We start from the raw sequence: 20,683 nt of genomic DNA on the forward strand, positions 1-20,683 counted from the left end.
GTGTGTGTGTGTGTGTGTGTGTGTGTGTGTGTGTGTGTGTGTGTGTGTGTGTGTGTTTGTCACATCTGACATTTAATTTGTGGTTGTGTAAGTCCAAACTGTGACCTAACATCAGCAGCAGTGTGGACTGCACTCCGACTGTAACCTTGTTTCACTCTGAACGATTCAAATAATTACAATTGATTTCCAGTTTCCTCTTTGTGTGTGTGTGTGTGTGTGTGTGTGTGTGTGTGTGTGTGTGTGTGTGCGTGTGTGTGTGAGGGGGGGATTGCAGATACTCTGTAACTCTGTTGATTCTTGTGTCATTGTCCTTTGTACACAAACGAATTGAGTTTATTTACTGTACGACATAGGTTATATTGTTTTATTCTATTTCTTTCTTTAACTGTTTCTGTGGCTGCAGCTTTTTCAAACAGCTTGTTGAAATGCAGCTTTAGTGGTTTTTGTCATTCAACAGTACCCACCTAGAGAATTCTGGGTAACGCCCCGTCCATGCGGGTGTCTGCTTCGTACCGTAGTTGTTTGGAATGAATGCCGTCATTGTCACATTGTACAACCACATGTCTCTGTCTCATAAAAGAAAACCATTCACACATTTCACATACTCAGACATTACGATACAAAAATAGCTATTAAGAGGTAAAATATGATAAGGAAAAGTGCTGTATGAATGAATTATTTAACATCTGGCCAACGGACAGCAGCTACACTGCCACATTTACAGTCACTTTGAATCTGCATTGTTCTTGTTAGAAAAATGTCGCCTGTTTTGTGAACGTTTTCAATTTGCTCATAAAAAACTGTACAAATGTTTTCCATGCTTTCCTGGAGTGGAAAAGTTGATTTATTGCTAAAAGCAAAACGCGGCAATGTGCAACGACTTAAACGCCTCTCAAGCTTCCGCTAAATAACATCAGTTCTATTTGGTATAGGCTACGCCCTCTAAGAGCTATTGCTATCGGGTTTATCGTTCGCGCGTGCGCAGTCGTTAAAATTATTTTCGCGCCCTTGTGCCCTGCACGGGCCTTTCTTACGTGCGCAGTTACTTTATATTATAGCTTTTTCTTCAGCGGCTAGCAGTATGAAGACTTTGAAGTACAGCGGTGTTCAGATCTCTGGTCCTGCAGCTGTAATATACTGTACAGTAACTGCGGGCTATGTCTATACTCAGTGTCCGAAATTAACTTTTTGACTCAAAGGCCAAATTGGCGGGTAGATGAAAAAATCCACTTGCCAAGCATCTTTTTTTTTTTATCGGCCAAGGTATTAATATGTTGTTTTTTTTTTGTAACATACGTCACAAAAACTTGCTGTTTGGGGTTAAAAGTCCTGCTGGTTTATTCTACCTTTTCATCATGTCAAAGTAGCTGCGGCTTCACCAAAATAACTAATTAAAAACTGAACTTTTTTGGTACAAACATTTACCCGCCATGTGGCAAATAGCCCTCTGACATACAGATAATGTACCCGCATTTGGCGTTTTTCGTGTTAATTTGGGACTCTGCCTATACTAATAGAATCTGAAGTAGCAATACGTAACTATCAATCTGTGTGCAGCGATGAGGAGACTGTAGCCTTCCTCACATTAATACAGGAAACAAACAAATGTCATGGTTCCATCGTTGTTTTCCACATGGTTTTCCATCATTTGAGCTTTGACTGGTGCTCTTCATGGTTTAATAGCACTGACTGGAGAAAGAGCTCCTCAAAACGTTTGTCTCAATGCACCCATTCCTATTGTTTGCCGAACAGCAGTGGATGGAAAATCCCATTGATTCTCCTCTTGTGCTACACACTATATATTCTACTAATTCCCCATAGATACGCTGTCTTCACCTCTGGAGAAAAAACTGGACGGGGGTCAGAGGGCTGTGATGGGGGTCAACCGCGATCCGTTTCTGTCCTGTCGTGCTGACACCGAGAGAACTTGACTGTGTTAATAGGAAGTGAGACGCAGAGACACTTCCTGCAAAGAGCAACGGAATTGTGGTGAAAGAAAAGATACATTTGATTAGAAATCTGTTGGGATGAAGGGAAGACGGGACACACCCGCAAACAGTTTGACTAAATTGACTCATGCAGAATAAGAACCAAAGGCTGGGTCAGGAACTGTTTCTGTGTGACGCATTTAGCCCAGTTCAGACCAAAGATCGCGTCGGTCTGCGGCGTTCTGAAACCTGCCAGTTCACACCAATGACGACACAAAAAATGGTTGACGGGAAGACCACACAAGGGATAATTGAATTATTTGGATTGATCCCCAGTGGGCAAATTACAATTTACACTCTGTTTTTGTTATGAATCACTACACACACACATGCACAGCACACCTATTCATGCACAAATGGAGAGGTTTTAGAGTGAGTGGGCTGCCAGGGCTGGAGTGTATGGTGGCTTGCTCAAGAGAACCTTGGCAGTGCCTACGAGGTGAACTGGCATCTCCTCCAGCTGGTTTGAGTCGAGCTGAGACGGGCCGGTTCAGACCGTTGAAACTTTTCTCTGCTGTGTTCTAAAACGGTTTTGTCTAGTCGCGATCATCTTTGGTCTGAACTGGGCTTTCAAGACATATAAGACCTTAAGCTACAAATATACTCTGACTGACATCTGTTGGTGTCAAATGTCCAACAATGGGACTGTCACCTGAAAGAAATGTCTGATCTGGTGGCATGACTTTTGAGTTTTAATTTAATTTAATAAATGATACAAAGGATATTACTAAAAGTGAAATCAAATACACAAAAATACAATAAGGAGGAAGAAGAAAAAATGGCCGAAGAAAGTCAGTGATACGAAAAAAAAAACACACGATAAAGGTAAAATAAACCACTCCACTCAAATACAATGAAGGTAAACAGAGTTTGGTTTGAGGTGCATCAAAATGTGTGGACAGTTTTTTGTTGCTTTTCGATCTGCAGAGCGATTCTGTCTAACATGCATCACAAACCAAATCCCACTGTATTGAGGTGGAGGCTGAATTCTTCACATTTGGACAAATAAAAACCAAACTCTCCACCTGGCTACCTAGGGAGAATTGAATTTAAAGGGGCAAAGTAAGGCAATTATTAATATCATTTTTTTATTTATCTCAGACAGAGATCAGTCTTTTTTTTCCCTCCATTAATGAGCTTTGTTCCAGCATAAAGAACGACAGATCGCCTGGAGTGATCCTGTGTGTGTGTGTGTGTGTGTGTGTGTATATATGTGTGTGTGTGTGTGTGTGTGTGTGTGTGTGTGTGTGTGTGTGTGTGTGTGTGTGTGTGTGTGTGCGTGCGTGCGTGCGTAGTACAGGCTTGTAGCATGTAGTCCTAGTCAAATATTAATTTCGAGTCAGTGCCCACCCCACAGCGTTTTCATATATAGTATACAGTACATATACATATCAGCCCTCAATGCTGAGCAAGCTGCTGCTTTTTCCCTCTGTGCAATTACTGAGACTATATGACCGTATAGGACAGCTCACTATAGGGGATTACACACACTTCATCAGGCAGGGGACACTTAAACCTTAACAGTGTGTTTGAATGGGGAGGACTGGCTCTACTGTCTGCTCTGAGCATGTGTGTTCTTTGTTGTGAGCATGTGATTTGTATTACTATATTTGTATTTTAGTTATTAATGAACAGTATATATACAGTATATCTATATATATATATATATAGATATACTGTATATATACTGTTCATATATACTGTTCATGATATTGAAATTATATATTATTATATATGTATATACAATATATACAATATATATATATATATATATATATATATATATATATATATATATATATATATATATATATTGTATATATAGTATATACATATATAATAATATATAATTTCAGAGTTTAGTAAATTGAAACAAATAAGACAGACTGAGACTAAAACCAAGTTGGGTTTTTGTATTTTATTAAAAAAGATATATTTGCAAATAGGATCAACATGATTTCACAAAAGGCCGCAGCCCAGTGTGGAGTCAGTTTCTCAAATGAGTGCACAAGAACACTAGGCTTATATGCATCTTCAGAGTGACAACACACACGCACTTGGCTTAGTATGACGCTACAATTTTGACAGGCAATCTGATACACATGAAGACAATCAGAGAAATGCAAGAGACATCTTGGAGTCATCTCACCTCCTCCTCCCTGTATGACTTTCACCCCCCAGTTACATCTTAACTGGCATGGGAAAACATGAGATAGTTTTGGGGTGACCTTGTACCTTTATCGGTTCAGGCAAACAGAGCTCACATAATGTTCCAGACTGGATGTCTCACAAAGTTAGAATCAAAATCTACATGTGGAAAATGAGATAAACTCTTTCAGCATTTGTGAGAGCAGTAAAGTAGAAATAAAACATAAAAATATAAGGAATTGTGCTTAAATGTAATTTTGCCATTACAATAACTACAATACGACTAATATTACAAATATATAGTCGTATATTAGTTGTATTGTAGTTAACGGAAGCCCTGAAAGGCGAGGGGAAAGAAAATGCAGGCAGCTCACTATTCCCTATCTAGTGTTTATTGAAAAGTGAACTATATAGGGATCAACCAAACGAGATTTCGGACACTCAATGAAAACATTGTTGCGTTAGTAGATCAGCAGGTTATTTGGGGGATGGAGGTTCATGTGAACAAACAGAAACAAAAATACATGCGTCCCTGAAACAAAGCGAGCACCCAGGAAATGAGTAAAAGGTTGTATATATGTTGCATGTTACATGTTAGAAACGAAAGCCCGCATGTTTCCTTTTCAGTTTCCGGGATTCCTTCTGCTTCTTCTTCTTTTTTTTGATTACGAGATATTATCTTGTACGTATGCAGTAAGATAAACGTTTAGGCTTAATTAGGCTGTTTTGAGAGCGCCGTGCCGAATAAAGCGTTTAGTGCATGATAAAATTGTCCAGGGTTCTGTAGCACCTCGTCAACCAAAGCGAGCTAGCTAGCGCTAGCATTAGCTGGTGACTCCTGATGATTCTTAACTGGCTCTGTGTACTGCCCGTACATGCAGATGAACGGCGCCAGTGGCCAGAGTTCCGCTTATAACTGCTGGTAAAACTCCGCGGCATGACTCGCGTCACACGGGTTGGAAATGAACGACTTTCCCTCTTTAGCGTTTAGCTTAGCCTAGCGCTATTGAAAACATTCATGACACTGGCCTAGACGTCTCATCCTCCCCAGCTCTGCCCTTTTGTCCAAATTCGAGCTGGGCAATATATCAATATTATATCGATATCGTAATATGAGACTAGATATCGTCTTAGATTTTGGATATCGTAATATGGCATATGCCATATTACGATATCCAAAATCTAAGACGATATCTTTTCCTGGTTTTAAAGGCTGCATTACAGTAAAGTGATGTCATTTTCTGAACTTACCAGACTGTTATAGCTGTTCTATTATTTGCCTTTACCCACTTAGTCATTATATCCACATTACTGATTATTATTTATAAAAAATCTCATTGTGTAAATATTTTGTGAAAGCACCAATAGTCAACACTACAATATCGTTGCGGTATCGATATCGAGGTATTTGGTCAAAAATATCATGATATTTGATTTTCTCCATATCGCCCAGCCCTAGTCCGAATACGGTCACTTCCGGTTCCAAAATACCAAGATGGCGACGGCAAAAATGCAAACTTCAAAACGGCAGTCCACTTTTGCCGTTATTTGGTCCATGCAACAAGCTTCATTTCTTTAGCCCTCTCTGTTGTCCCTTTCTTACTTGATAAGACCCTAACCCTCATCTTTCCCTCTTTCATTCTCTGCATCTCTTTTTTTTTGTTCCCTTTCCAGGCGTCAAGTGTACATTTCATTATAGACAAAGCACTTTGAGAAAGCGTCTCTGCAGAAACACTAACTTAAAAACACTTACATCTGCTCATTTGTTCTTCAAGGCAAAGCTGCACACTGTACATATAAGTCTGTGGTTGTTTTAGAGTCCTTCTGTGTGTCTGCAGCAGGTAAGGGGAAACTGGTGAAAGGTTGACGGCCGCCGAGCGCATTTGTATTCATGAAAACAACAAGAATCTGCTGATGGGTATTTTCCGAGAGCGGAAAACTGTTGAGATATCGTTTTACTGTGTTTGTGTTTAGTTGACCAGCTATTGTGCTCTCATTAAAGGGCAATACAGACAAATGGTACAGGACCAGGTGTGTGATTGTGTATGCGCATGCACGCACACATTCTGCCGCACACTGTATGTTATAGAGGAATAATTTAATAGGAAGGTTGTGGTCTCTGCACTCTAATGTTGAACTGTGGCAATTACTAGATGGATAGTACGAATAGGTTCCTCTCTCCTGCTCTTTGTCTTCGGTGTGGCTACCTTTTAATGGTGGAAGAATTATTCAGATCCTTTACTCCTTTCTATCATTTTCGGTCACGGTCTGTCACTCTCTGCTCCGAGCCCACTGGTTCTCGCTGAAGATGTACACATCTAGAAACACCTCACAACACAGTTTCATTTTTTTTGTATTAAATGATAAGCATTAGACACAACAAAGAGTGCATTGTTGTTTTCTATAATTACCATTTGCCCCAGGAACCAATATGTTGCAAAAATGTTTCAGTGTTTATTATGGATTTTTTTCTTTTAATGGCAAAAATAACAGCAAATATCCATTGCAACGCACTTCTGTGACTCCATGAGCGAGGCAACTGTCTGCGGTTAGTTAAAGTCTGTCACAGCAGGACAGTCAGACAGTGTGTTGTCTGAACTGCTAAGCATAGCGGTTACAAACAGCCTCGTGGTGAACGACACGCTAACATGCCGACGGATACAGTGCAGTGTTTCCCACGCATAGACTGTTGTGTGGCGGTGCGCCTCACTAACAACTCCAGGCGCCGCACATTGCGTTTTGTTATTTTTTTTTTTAAACGCTAATTGAAACACGTTCTCCGGCAGTTCCTTTCCCTGCTCTCCTCCGTCTCTCTCTGTCACTTGTGTCTCGCTCACACACACACACACACACACAGACACACACACACACACACACACACACACACACACACACACACACACACACAGCTCCTCCCACCGTGCGGTGTTTGGTGTTTTTAGCCCCCAATGTCGCCTTCCAGGCAGCGCGGCAATGGTTATGTTTAGGGTTAAGGTGAGGGTTAGCTGCCTGTAAGGCGACGTTGGAGGCTTAAAACACCATCGAGCCCACCGTGCTCACAGCGTCTGTCTCCATCAAGGAGAGAAGACAGCTGGCGAAATTCACAAGTTCACGAAAGGTTGGTATCTATCTCGTGAACACCTTTACACAAAAAAAAAAAACACATTCACAATCACCGACTCGACTCTTAGCAAACAAGCAATTGCGCCCACTTTAGGAAGTTAACTAGTCGCAGTAAAATGCAGTTGGGTTGTCAAGGTCAAAACACTATAAGTAGCAGCTGTGAATCAAATAAACGTATTATAAATGATGTTATGTCACTTTTTACTCTTACACTGAATGTTTGCTGCTTCAATCAGTATTGAAAAGTATTTTCCGTGACTGAAAAAGGCACATGTTGGGGATGAGGACCAGCCTGAACCGGAGGTATCGGTCTGAAACAGAGCTCAACAGTCCCACCAGTGGAATTAGTTAGGTTATTAATTTCTTTACAATATTTTCAGGCTTCAACCAGTGAAAGAGGGTCAGGGAGAGAAAGAGATAGATTTGGCATTGAAGTAGGAGAGGAGGACAGCATCCAGCAGCGTGTCCGAAAATAAGTACCCGTGCTTGCAGGGATATACTTTTTGCCCTGATTAAGAACAGTGATTTATCTTGTTAAGTGGAATTGTGTTTGAGGATTTTAATATAATATCAGGTTATGTTTTTTTTATATCTTTGTAGCTGTCATGGCTGCCTGTGTTGAAAAGAAATAATTTATACAACAACACACACACACACACACACACACACACACACACACACACACACACACACACACAAACACCCTCTGCACTATGTTTCACCCTCACTCTGGGCTCGGCCTATTGGCTCTCCTTCTGGTTGGCTGTGACACTTTGTTCTAGTTTGTTCTCGCAGTTGTTGGCCAATAAAAAGAGCGAAGCATGATGGGAGTGTACCATATAAGATGAGTTCAGCCAAAGGCAAAAGCTTAAAGCAGAAAAAAACGGAGTCCACGCCAGAGGCTGGAGTTGGGTTGGGTCATGCAACACAAACACAGAAACAGTCAGACTGGGTTCACATCCACACTCACAGGGACATTTGAATGTATGGGCAGCTGCTGCATACATGCATACATACATACATATATATATACATACATACATACATACATACATAGATACATACATACATACATACATACATACATACATACATACATACATACATACATGGAAATCGTCACATCATGCATGCACAAACACATGGCAAAGGTCAGAGGTCACCTTCATGCTTAATGTGACGAATGTGTCAGGCTCCAAACACACAAAACACACTTTTATTAGTTCTGTTGTATTCTTCTGTTTTGTATTTGTGTTATTTTTTTCGAAGTGGATGTCCTTGTGGGGACCTGAAACCTTTAGAGTGTGGCACAAATTGTTTGTTTTTTTTAAACTAAGGACATTTTGGAAAGTGAGACGTTTGGAAAGTCAGAGTCATTTTGTTTAACGTGAGGGAATTCCTGGCAAGCGAGAACATTTCTAGAAAGGGAGGGTCACTTTGGCGAGTACATTTTGGAAAGCTTAGACAAAGTGTGAATACAATAGACAAATGAGGACATATTTGAAAAACATTTCTGGAAAGTGAAGACAAAAGTGATGTTTTTGGAAAAGTGAGGACATTTTGGACGCTCCTTAAAGCTTAAATTGACTGTTTCAGGGTTAAGACTTTAGGGATAATGTTAGAATTAGGGTATGGTCAGGGGTAGGGGCTAGCAAATGTAGAATGTCAATGAGGGTCCTCACAAGTATACAAGTACAGATGTAGCATGTGGCTTTGCATGCAATCCCCTATAATGGATGATGCTCTCCTGATTTCATCACTTTGGCCTGCAGTAATGTGATCAACACAGACACACACACACACACACACACACACACACACACACACACACACACACACACTGATCTGAGTGATGTAGAGTTTTTATTCCTAAAGGAATGCAAACAGAGTAACGGATCAATAAAAGCCACTCAGACATCTCACAGCACTGAGGGCCGGTATGCTCTCTGGACATACGCCAAAAAAGTTGAAAAAAGCAACAACAAAAACACCAGAAAAAGCGACAAAATTGTCTAAAAAGTGTCATAAGCGGGAAGGAATTTGTTTTGGTGGAACATTCAATTCAATTCAATTTTATTTATAGTATCAAATCATAACAAGAGTTATTTCGAGACACTTTACAGATAGACTAGGTCTAGACCTCACTCTATAATTTACAAAGCCCCAACAATTCCAATAATTCCCCAAAGAGCAAGCATTAGCAGTGGCTATTGCGACAGTGGCGAGGAGAAACTCCCTTTTAGGAAGAAACATCGGCAGACCCAGACTCTTGGTAGGCGGTGTCTGACAGGGCTGGTTGGGGGTGTGATGAACAGTGGCGTAATAGTCACAATAAAGATAATGGAACAGTGATTACAATGGTAGTCGTAGTAGTTCATGTCCTAGCCGGGCACAGCAGGGCGTTACAGGATGTAACGTGGCACAATGTGTGTACGTTCAAAGGTTATTTTAGTCAGAAAACTCAGATTGGACAGATAGTCTAGCTAGCTGTCTGGATTTACCCTGCAGAGATCTGAGGAGCAGTTAACCATATTCCTCACAAATCCACCGGAGTTAAAGAAATAATGGCCGAAAAGAGTGAAATCCGGTGGAGTTTCCTGTGGCAATGGAGCAATCCTGGAAGTGGAACGTTGTGGATATAGACTACTTGTGACACAGCCAATAAACGAGAGAAAACGTAACTCATAGCCTGATGCACACCGTTTCGAGAAAACATGTCGTTCAATGTGGAAACCGTAGCAAAGCGGTGCGCACCGTTTTGAGATTGAACATGCCCCAGTTTGTGACACCAGATCCAGTGGCAGAACACCCCTCTTGAACACAAATAGTTGGTTTCTTCCACATCCTGCTTGTAGAATAGGAAGCCATTTTAACTAGTTCAGTAATCTTTTGGAGGGAAAAGGATTTAGTTATGGACCCTGAAAACAGAAAAAAGGTACAACTCAAATGCAGAATTCACACAGCAAACAACAGAATATGAATTTGAAATGTAAGCACACAAATTTGAAATCAAAGAGTGCCATAAATAAAGCAACATGTGGGTCATTCCATAGGCTACTAGTTACAAATTTGTCTTTCACAAAGTTTTTAGGAAGACATTCACTCTTTGTGTTTTCTTGCTGAACCATTGACAAAGGTTACTTTCTTGCATTCAGGTTTGCTTCTGGAAAAAACTTGTAACACTGGTAATACACTTATATATGACTATCAGGATGAAGATAATTAGATTAGAAGATTATATTAGCTAGCTCATTTTAGCTTCAACATTCATCTTCCTTCATCTTCTCCAACTTTTAAAGCTGCCGTTTTTTATAAGCAATAAATCAAAGTATAATGTTAAAGGGTAACTTCAACCATTAACTTTAAACCTGGACCCTATTTTCATATGTTTTTGTGTCTAAGTGACAACAATCTTTGACATTGGTCCAGTATTAAGCAAGACCGCTGTAGTCAGCAGTCAGCGAAACAAGCTACAATGTAAGTTAACAGGGAAACTGTGCATCTTGTATTAACGTTCACAAAAGTGCTCGTTGCATTGACAGGCTCAGATTAATATGTCTGACGACATTATGGATTTTCTAAGGAGGTCGGCCTTTCTGTTAAACAGTAAGATCATTTAAACATAAAAACATGCAAATTTGCGTTCGATAAATCCACCACACCCACATAGAATGATCACCATCTCTGCAGGTCTGCGGAGCTTTCTAGTTTCCTTTTTAGCTCCTAGTTTTGGGTTTCCTGTTTTCTTCTGTTTTCTGAGAAAGCCGCTGTACACTACCAGCTCAGCCCCAAACGGCAGACAAAGTTAGTCTGCTGTGTGAAAAGTCTATTAGATGATGAATTTTGAACCCGTGGCATGTCCTCACGAGTGCCATTAATAATGTATTGGAGACCCTGTGGAGCCGAATGTCAGGTTGTTTGGTAACATGATGCCGGTGTGATGATGAGTAGCAGGAGGTGGGGGGACCTATCAGAGGTGATGAATGAGAGGAAGGAGAAAGAGAGAAGAGGATCCATGGCTCTTACGGAGAGCGGCAGAATGGATAGGACGATCAACATCCAGTCTGCAGATGCACATCGTCAATAAAATCGTCCACTAAAAGTGCTCTTTTTGCCACTTAAATGCTTAGATTGTTAATCTAAATAGGAGATTCTTGTTCTCATTAGTCAGATATAAATGCATGGGGAATATTATTTATAGTGTCAAATCCTAACATGTTTTCTCATGCTACTTACAGATAGAGTAGGCCTAGACCACACTTTATAATTTACAGGGACTCTAGTTCTCTACATAAATATGATCTTGAAGTAGCCGTGGCCTTGAGCAAGGGTTAGCAGAAGGCTAAGCTACCATGCCACGTTCACATTTTCTCTCTAACCACCTCTAGCGTGTTCTCGTTCGATGACAGCAATAGGCGGAACCTGCTTTTGATTATGACAATCAAAATCGAAAGCTCATTTTGTTTTGGTTTTTGACTTAAAATGAAAATCGTGACACCCCTATAGCTTATACATTATTTTCTTTTGGTTGAGTTCATCGCTTCTAAGGTCCCTTATTTGTGAACTGTATGGCACGATTAACTGCATCTGTCCAACGTCCTTAGCACTTAATGTGAACTGATGTCTGTTGTTTCTGTTTGCCAAAAGCTGTGAACAATGACAGACAACACAAGTGAAGTCACGGAAATGGTTATATATATTCATGCTTATACGTTAGCTCGTATGTTTAGCATAAATGGAAGCTCACCTCAAAGTAGAAATGATGCTTCACAGCCGAGAAGATGGACATAATGTGCATTTAAGATGCACGTTGAGTATGTGTATGGTAACACAGCGGTATATGTGGCCACAAAGCAAGACAAATGACTTGCATTTGTTTGCGTGAGAGACATCATCTGTAGCGTTTAGCTTGTGTCTGACTGTTGGTGCTTCCTGAATATAAGTCAGTGCTTTTACCATCGGCTGCATTTGAAATAGAACGTTGAATTTCGTGACAAAGGCAGTGTCCATGTTTCTATGCCCATTCGAGTGTATGCTAATGTATGCGTATGTGTGTTGCCGCGTCGGTGTCTGAGTGTGCACATGCAGGAAGCCTGTGTGCTGGCCCCGTGGCCCTGGTTGTCTCTGAGGGCCCCAGGGGAGCAGAGAGGCGGGGGTCCCTCCGACTGGGAGATTGTCATGGGCGATTGGTCACGAGGAGATGGAGGATCAAGGTTACGCTGGGCTTTTTAAGGAGGCTTAGCTGCTAATATCACCGCTGCAGAGGGTTGGTCCTGCACGCTGTTCAAGATTCAATACACACGAGGAAGAAACGGGGGCGATTCCAAGATTTTATAACTGCTCCTCAGATCTCTGCAGGGTAAATCCAGACAGCTAGCTAGACTATCTGTCCAATCTGAGTTCTCTGTTGCACGACTAAAACAACTTTTGAACGTACACAAGTTCCACCAAAACAAGTTCCTTCCCAAGACTATTTTGCAGAGGCACCAAGTTTTTCTCCCATCCCGCAATGCTGTGTGGACTAGCTAGACCTTCCTTTACAGCGCTGTGGAGGATGGTCTGGCAATGCGAGACTATGCACGGCAGTACCATATTTACCTGAAAACGACACCAGGCTGCTCCAGCATAACCATACAGACCTCTACACTCAGACTGCTCGCTTGTTACTCAACATTTCTCCGTTGTAGGCTCAGATGGACGACATAGAGCTGAGTAAATTAGCCAGCGATGAGCGGACATTTAGCAAGCAGCGTAATCCGACAAAACAATACAGTGAATTTTAGCCTGCATGCATGAATATCAAATCCCAAGATTAAAAATGGAATACCTACCAATCGAATATTCTTATATTCTGATCCGGGCCTATGCATGGCAAGATAGCTTATATTCGTGGTTATCTTTGTGTTATCTTTAAACTAAAAAGAACTCCTTGTTTCCCTGTTAATGTGGTGTCGAAGGCGACACAAATATTTTGACCCGCTCTGGAGAAACAGATCTGAAAAGGGAGACAAAAAAGGGAGTACAGAACAAAGAGCAGCAGAGTAAGAGATGGAGAGCGACTGGCAGTCAGAGGGGAAGGAGGGAGAAGGAGGATAAGCGTTGTACGAGCAGAACTACAGAGGAGATTGTCATTTCACATTGGTAACAGGACACACGGCCGTCACGCTCCAGAAGCCTGCAGGTCAACTCATCTCTCGCTCTCTTTCTCTTTTTTTTTTTTGGTTCGCTCTACCTACCTGTCTATCTGCCTGTCTATCTGTCTCATATTCTGACTTGCGGACAGCTTTAACGATGTGGCAGAACCGGAGCAAAGTCTGACTGCAGCAGGAGAAAAAAAAAAAGAAAGAAAGAAAATAAGAAATCCAGAGAGAGTTGGCATTCCTTTGACAAATGACAGTAGCGGAGTACAGAAGCAGAGGGGGGATGGGCATCTCACCGGGACTCTGTGAACCCATGTCAGGTTTTAACCTTGCGTCCACATGGGACACACGCAGGACCTTTGGTCAGGATGTCAGGGGGACAAGCTGCAAGCAAGAAGAAGGGTAGAAAAAAATATTGCTACCGTCAAACTTGATATACAGTACAGGCCAAAAGTTTGGACACACCTTCTCATTCAATGTGTTTCCTTTTTATTTTCATGACTATTTACATCGTAGATTCTCACTGAAGGCATCAAAACTATGAATGAACACATATGGAATTATGTACTTAACAAAAAAGTGTGAAATAACTGAAAACATGTCTTATATTTTAGATTCTTCAAAGTAGCCACCCTTTGCTTTTTTATTAATAAGGGAAAAAATTCCACTAATTAACCCTGACAAGGCACACCTGTGAAGGTAAAACCATTTCAAGTGACTACCTTATGAAGCTCATTGAGAGAACACCAAGGGTTTGCAGAGTTATCAAGAAAAGCAAAGGGTGGCTACTTTGAAGAATCTAAAATATAAGACATGTTTTCAGTTATATAAGGGAAAAAAATCAAGAATCTTGATTCCAGCTTAATATGGTCTGATCATTTCCACTGTACTTGTAGGCCGTGTTGTTCTGTAGTTTAATTTATAATAAAACAACGTATTTTATTAACTACATGTGTATTGTGTGCAACAATCTTCATTTGTACAATATTTCCCTCTGAAATGTAGTGGAGTAGAAGTAGAAAGTGGCATGTAATAAAAAGACTCAAGTTAAGTAGAAGCGCCTTAAATTTGTACTTGAGTACATGTACTTTCCACGATTGCCTGTAAGGACGGAGGTTGAACCTCTCACTCCTAAATGTGACTTTCCTCTCCATAGACAGGCCACAGTAGTGTCCAGTGAGGGCTGGAGTCAGCTGCCCCCTGCTGTCGGTGCGTCTTACTGCAGGACGGAGCCCTGCCTGCTGCAGCGCTGCCGGCAGACGGAGGAAAGGGACAAAGATCAGAGACTCTATAGCTCTGCAGAGGGACTCCAGATAAAGATCAAACTTACTTATAATCTCACGAAGATGAGAAAAAAATGAATCCTCCCTTTCGTTCTCCATGTTTAAGTATTTGACCTAAATATGATGTATTATACATCAAGAGAGTGGCCTAATATATGACTTATCTGCTGCATCATAGGCACCACACTCAATCTATAACTCTTATCTATGTGTGTGTGTGTGTGTGTGTGTGTGTGTGTGTGTGTTTGTGTCCGTGTGTGTGTGTGTGTGTGTGTGTGTGTGTTTGTGCGTGCATGCGTGCGTGCTTGTGTTTGGTGCACGCGTGCGCGTTATCAGTTTATATTGAATAGAGCAGCGTTTCAGGGTCCATTTCATAATGCCAACTCCTCTGATCAATAAATCATTTTCAAACACTGCTGATCGGAGACCACAGCTGTCTGTAGGGGGAACACTGTGTGTGTGTGTGTGTGTGTGTGTGTGTGTGACACTGTGTGTGTGTGTGTGTGTGTGTGTGTGTGTGTGTGTGTGTGTGTGTGAGTGAGTGAGTGAGTGCGTGCGTCTCTTTGTGTTCATGCAGCTGGAAGTGAACAGGGGAATGTGTGTACCAGTGCAGTATATAGGGTCTATGCAGTATAATGCAATGGAGCATGTTTTAATGACAGAACACCTCAGCTACGGACACACACACACACACACACACACACACACACACACACATTCTTTGTATATGTCTCCCTCTTTGTCTCTCTCACAGCAGTGTATTTACAGTAATATCAGTGGATGTATTACTAGTTAGTCTTTGTGTGTGGCTCCATACGTTCTTTATAGTATCTGCTGCAGAGCTCAACCATTGCTCTGTCCATTGTTCTCTCCTCTCTTCTTTTCTCTCCTTCCCTTCTTTTCTCTCTCTCTTCTTTTTTCTTCCCTCCTCTCCTCTTTGCTCCTCTCCTCTCCTTTTTTTCTTTTCTTTTGTTTTCTCTCCTCTCCTCTTGTTTTCTCTCCTCTCCTCTCCTTTCCTCTCTTCTGTTGTTTTCTCTCATCTGTCTTTGTTCTTGTCTTCTTTTGTTCTCTCTATTTTTGCCCCATCGTCTTTTCTTCCCTATGTCCTGCTTTTTCCATTCTTCTCCTTTGTCTTCTCCACCTCCTCTCATTTCTCTTCTACTCTTCTCTCTTGTTTCTATTCTTGGTGTCCTCTCTGCCTTTGTCCTTCTTTCTCTTAGTCTTTCTCTCTTTGTTCTCATCTTTTTTTGTCCTCCATGTCTTCCGTCTCTTCTTCATGTCCTGGTCTTTCCATTCTTTCCTCTGCCCTGTGCTTTTCTACTTTTGTCCTTGTCTTTGTTGTCTTCTTCTCTTCCTCTTTTTTTCTCTGTTATCTTGTGTCCCCTTATTTACTGTCTTTTCTCTTCTTGTTTTCTTGTCTCTCTTCACTCAGTGTTTTCCTCTTCTTTTATGTCCTCTTCTCTTTGTCCTCATCTATTCTCCTCTATTCTTTTGTCCCTTTATTTGTCTTTCTATTTGTTCTCTTCTTTTATCTTTTTGGCTTTTGCCCTCCCATCTCTTCTTTTATGTCCCACTCTTCCCATTCCCCTTCTTTTTCCTCTTTTTCCTTTTCTCTTTTATTCTCTTCTCTGTTGTACTTCTTTTCTCTTCTTCTTCCTCATGAATTGTCCTGTCCTTTTGTCTTTTTTCCTTCTCCACACCTCCTTGTCCTCTTCTCTTCATTCTCGATTGTCCTTCTTTTCTCCTCCTCTTCTTTCCTCTCTTCTTCTTCTCCTTCGTTCTCTCCTCTGGTGAGATATTGCCCCGGTGATGCTTTGTGACAGTGACGTTAATGGAAGCACTGTACATTTAACGACCTATATCTCCGGAAATTCCTCTGCTGTTGCTCTCACACACACACACACACACACACACACACACACACACAAACACAATCAGTGCAGCTGATGCAGGTCTGTACACCTGTAGACACCGCAGATATGTTTGTTTTGTCAAAAGACTAATACGCTTATTGCCGTGTGTATGTGTGTGTGTGTGTGTGTGTGTGTGTGTGTGTGTGTGTGTGTGTGTGTGTATCAAAGGACAAGTGTCATTTAACTCAATATAGCCGCCACTCGTGTGGCGGATGTGTGAGTGTGTGTTGTGATATAACACAACTGTCAACTGCAGAACAAAAGAGCGAGGGAATAGCTGAGCCAGGAAGTGAGCAGGGGAGAGGAAGCAGGGATGACAATGATGCTGAACAGGATAAAAGAAAGAAAGAAAGAAAGAAAGAAAGAAAGAAAGAAAGAAAGGGACAAGATCAAGTTGTGACCGAAATTATGGTGTTAAAGAGATAATAAATAGAGATAGAGAAAACAAAACATGAACAGATTATTAAGTGTACACTTGTAGAGATGCTGCGTGAGCCATGATATGGATTTTTCTAAACTAGAAGGCTATACATTATATGTATGTATAATGTGTTATAACAAGAGATCATGCAAGAATGATAGAGGTTAGTAGGGCTGGCATGATATGCTTCTGTTCCGGTTCGATTCTTTCACGATACATGAGTGCCCATTCGATTTGACTGTAAATTTTTATTTATTGTGATTCTAGAAGTGTTGCCATTCGATCTAAAAAGAATGCACATCATAAGTCAGTCAGTCAGTCAGTCAGTCTGACATTTATTTCATTTGTTTCTGTAGAATGTGCAGGACCCAATCGAAGTACTCCCTCTACGCCAACGATATCCCGTTCTCTCTTTGCTTCTGTTCTGTTCTTTATCCCACTTGTTTCAGATTATATTGACTCCAAGTTAAATGCTACTAATGTTGTATTCGGTGTTGTATGTGTCGGTGGAAAGTCTGATGAAGGTGAACTTCGGATTGCTCTGAGCTCACAAAGTGTGACTTATGCTGACATTTTTTTAAATGTTGGTGACCAAGAGTCAGTTTTTTTGTTCTCTATGGTAAATCTAAGGTTGGAATGCAAAAAACTCAAAATGATTTACCATTTTTGAGTGAACTGTTTTTTTTTTCAATGACTTGGCAACAATTTTCATAACTCAAACCTTATTCATGTCAATGTCAGTTGCATTGTGTACTTGACTTCCCATGATAGAAAATACATCCTCATGAGTTCAATGCAAAAGTGTGATTGGAAAACTGGAACTGGGTTTATTCCTACCTCCCTCACCTCAACTCCACCTTCTCTGTTCCCCATCGCCCACTTTTTGAAAGTTCTGGTTCAGAAAGTGTTTTTCCTTGTTCAATATCACCATTATATCGTCATTATATGCATATATAAAGAGGTTTATGCCGGGATCCAAGCCAACCAGCTATGAGATGAATCGTGACCATAAAACATTTGAATCGGCTCAATAAAATGACATTTTGAAAACGGCAAAGGTACAAGACTGTGTACGGAAACTATCATAGATGGTAAACGTTTCCACGGTAACCAAAAGTTCCACCGATCAGGGCGTCGCTGTTACGCTTAGGACTGTGGGTAGCGTAGTATTTCTCCATATGATCGCAAATAAAACATGTTTTTCTTAAAACAAGGTTGATTTCATGCAGACTTGTGGCTATAAGAAACTTTTGTTCCACAATCCCGTAGATCGGGGTCAGTCTACCTTGGATGGTTTAGACATTATGGTTGATAAACAAAATCCTTAGGGAATAAATAAATAGAGTTTTTACTTCCAGAACCACACTGTTGAGCCCTATACATTCTGCATTGGCTGAGCACTCTGATAATAATCTTATATTGGAAAATGCTCTTTCTCTTTGTTCTAATTGATTCCCAATAGTGGATGTAATGATGGCTGCTGCTGCAGCCTGTGGGCTGTAATTAAATCCCACATGTTGCTTAACCTTTTCACATCCTCTCCTGTGGATTAGCTGCTGGAAGGCAGCACATGCACAATATTGAAATGTTATGTTATATTATGCGGATAATATCTGATTGTTTTCATGGCAAATTTGGCCACTCCCGATTCAGATATTTTTCATTTCATTGCAGTGCCGCCACATGTATATTTTGTTGGTTTCCCAGAAGAAATTAACTTTCTTAAATCCCAAAAGAAATTAAAAACTTAACATTAACACAATTCGGTTAAATTAGTATCAATCTTTTCTAACTGGGTAAATGTTTCATAGTTTTTTCACGAGTAAACATATAGATGTCTGGAAAAATTGTTGGACGGAGTATGAAGAACAAGCTGTGTGTGTGTGTGTGTGGCAGTACACTCCCTAGAGGGCACACGCAGTCACACACACTCCGTTTCATCTGTTTGGAGATGGATGGATTGTAGAAATTGCAAAGAAAATGCTCACGCTGTAATAACTGTCTGAAAAAACTATTTGAACTATATATTTCTTTGACGTTTTCTGATGGTTTACGGACACAGTATAGCCTACTAGTTAAATACAAAGAAAATGTAAACTTAATTTCACATAATGATCTCTCAGCCGGACTTACAGACCTGTTTAAATCTATAGTGTCATTTTGTGTTGTGCAGAAACCGGTTTATGCAGTAAAACTCATGAAGGAGTAATTTTCTTTCATGAATATTTAGTTATTTATGCAAAGTGAAGAAGGCGGGCACATTAAAAGTTAATGGTGGAGTTCACTGTACGTCTCATTAATTAATAAGAGAGAAAATCATAAAGGGAGCAATGGTTGTTGTTTTAAGTTGTTGTTTTAATGTAAATTATTGAAACCTCTTTAACTCTCTCTCTCTCTCTCTGTCCTTCTCTCTCTCTCTCTCTCTCTCTCTCTCTGTCTTTCTCTCTCTCTCTTTCTCTCTCTCTCTCTCTCTCTGTCTTTCTCTCTCTCTCTGTCTTTCTCTCTCTCTGTCTCTCAGGTGTGGAGGCGGAGCTTCTGTCAGAAGCGGCTCCTGTGGTTGTTTGGAGACTCATCGAAGCCGTCGAGAAACACGGTGAGAGAATGAACACAGAAACACGTGTGTAGCGAGCATATTCATTAAAGGAACAACATTAAACTGCAGCTTACATACTTCAGTTTTTGGGAAATTGTGTGTGTGTAGGTGTGTGTGCGTGCGTGCGTGCGTGCGTGTAATAATACATTTTATTTAGCCACCAAAATGTTTTTAAAAAGTGACACGCGGTAACAAAAGCACGTCAATAAACGCTACATGTCTGGCCCTTGGTGTGATTCTCTTTTTCCAGTGTGGCCCTCTGGGAAACTGAGTTTGACACCCCTGGTTTAGGGGAGCCTTTCTTCATTCTAAAGGACACCTTATATGAACAGATAGTAAAAGATAAAACCAGATGCACAACAAAGACTATCCAGCATTACAAAGCAATGAACAACAGACAATTGCTGTCAAATAGTATTACCTCTGTTTTTTTCTGCAGGTTTGAACAGTGAGTCTCTGTATCGAGCTCCTCCAGCCTCCAGTGGACCTGCAGAGCTGCGGCAGGCTCTGGACTCAGGTACACACTCCATGAAATAAGTTGATTTATTGAAGCACTTAAATGTAATCCAATGTATAGATTTGGAACTCTTCCAAAATGGCACAAGTCTTGAACGTTGTACAAGAGATTCAATAATTAATCTACATCCATGGTGCACCCCCGTCATGGCAAAGTGACAAGTTCTGGTTGTGCAGAAAGGCTGATTAAAATGTGTAGTGTGAGTTAACGCAATGTACAAGATTGATAAAAATACACACTGACTACATGTTCATGGACATATTTTTTGCCTTTATTCTGAAAAAGACAATATTCTGACTAAGCTGTTTACATGAAGTGAATATCCCACTAATATTACTGTTTACATGGAGCCGTGCAAAATAGGATTTTTTAGGTGTTTTCCACTGGTGTCGGACTTGTTGGACCAGAAATGTGTTATTTTCTTTTGGACGTGAATCTCTACTGCAGCGCTGCAAACACAGCCTCCCTCTTCTAGTCCTATAACCAGCTTTATGAAAAGGTTGGCATTGCGATTTTTGTGCATATCCAAAAACCTGTTGATATCCAAGTCTTTGATA

At 40.7% G+C, this 20,683-nt stretch overlaps 1 protein-coding gene across 2 annotated transcripts in view; it reads left to right on the forward strand.

Annotated features, from left to right (window-relative positions):
- LOC114561140 (phosphatidylinositol 3-kinase regulatory subunit alpha-like) overlaps window positions 1–20,243 on the forward strand; it is an 87,550-nt gene extending 67,307 nt beyond the window's left edge. For both annotated transcript variants that reach the window (XM_028586892.1, XM_028586893.1), the window contains exons 3-4: window positions 19,535–19,609; window positions 20,049–20,243. In XM_028586892.1, coding sequence (XP_028442693.1) covers window positions 19,535–19,609; window positions 20,049–20,146 — 173 coding nt within the window. In that variant the 3' untranslated portion in view covers window positions 20,147–20,243. The remainder of the gene's footprint in view (window positions 1–19,534; window positions 19,610–20,048) is intronic.
- The last annotated feature ends 440 nt before the right edge of the window (window positions 20,244–20,683 follow it).

This window comes from Perca flavescens, chromosome 9, assembly GCF_004354835.1.
Source record: "Perca flavescens isolate YP-PL-M2 chromosome 9, PFLA_1.0, whole genome shotgun sequence".
Classification (NCBI taxonomy): Eukaryota; Metazoa; Chordata; class Actinopteri; order Perciformes; family Percidae; genus Perca; species Perca flavescens.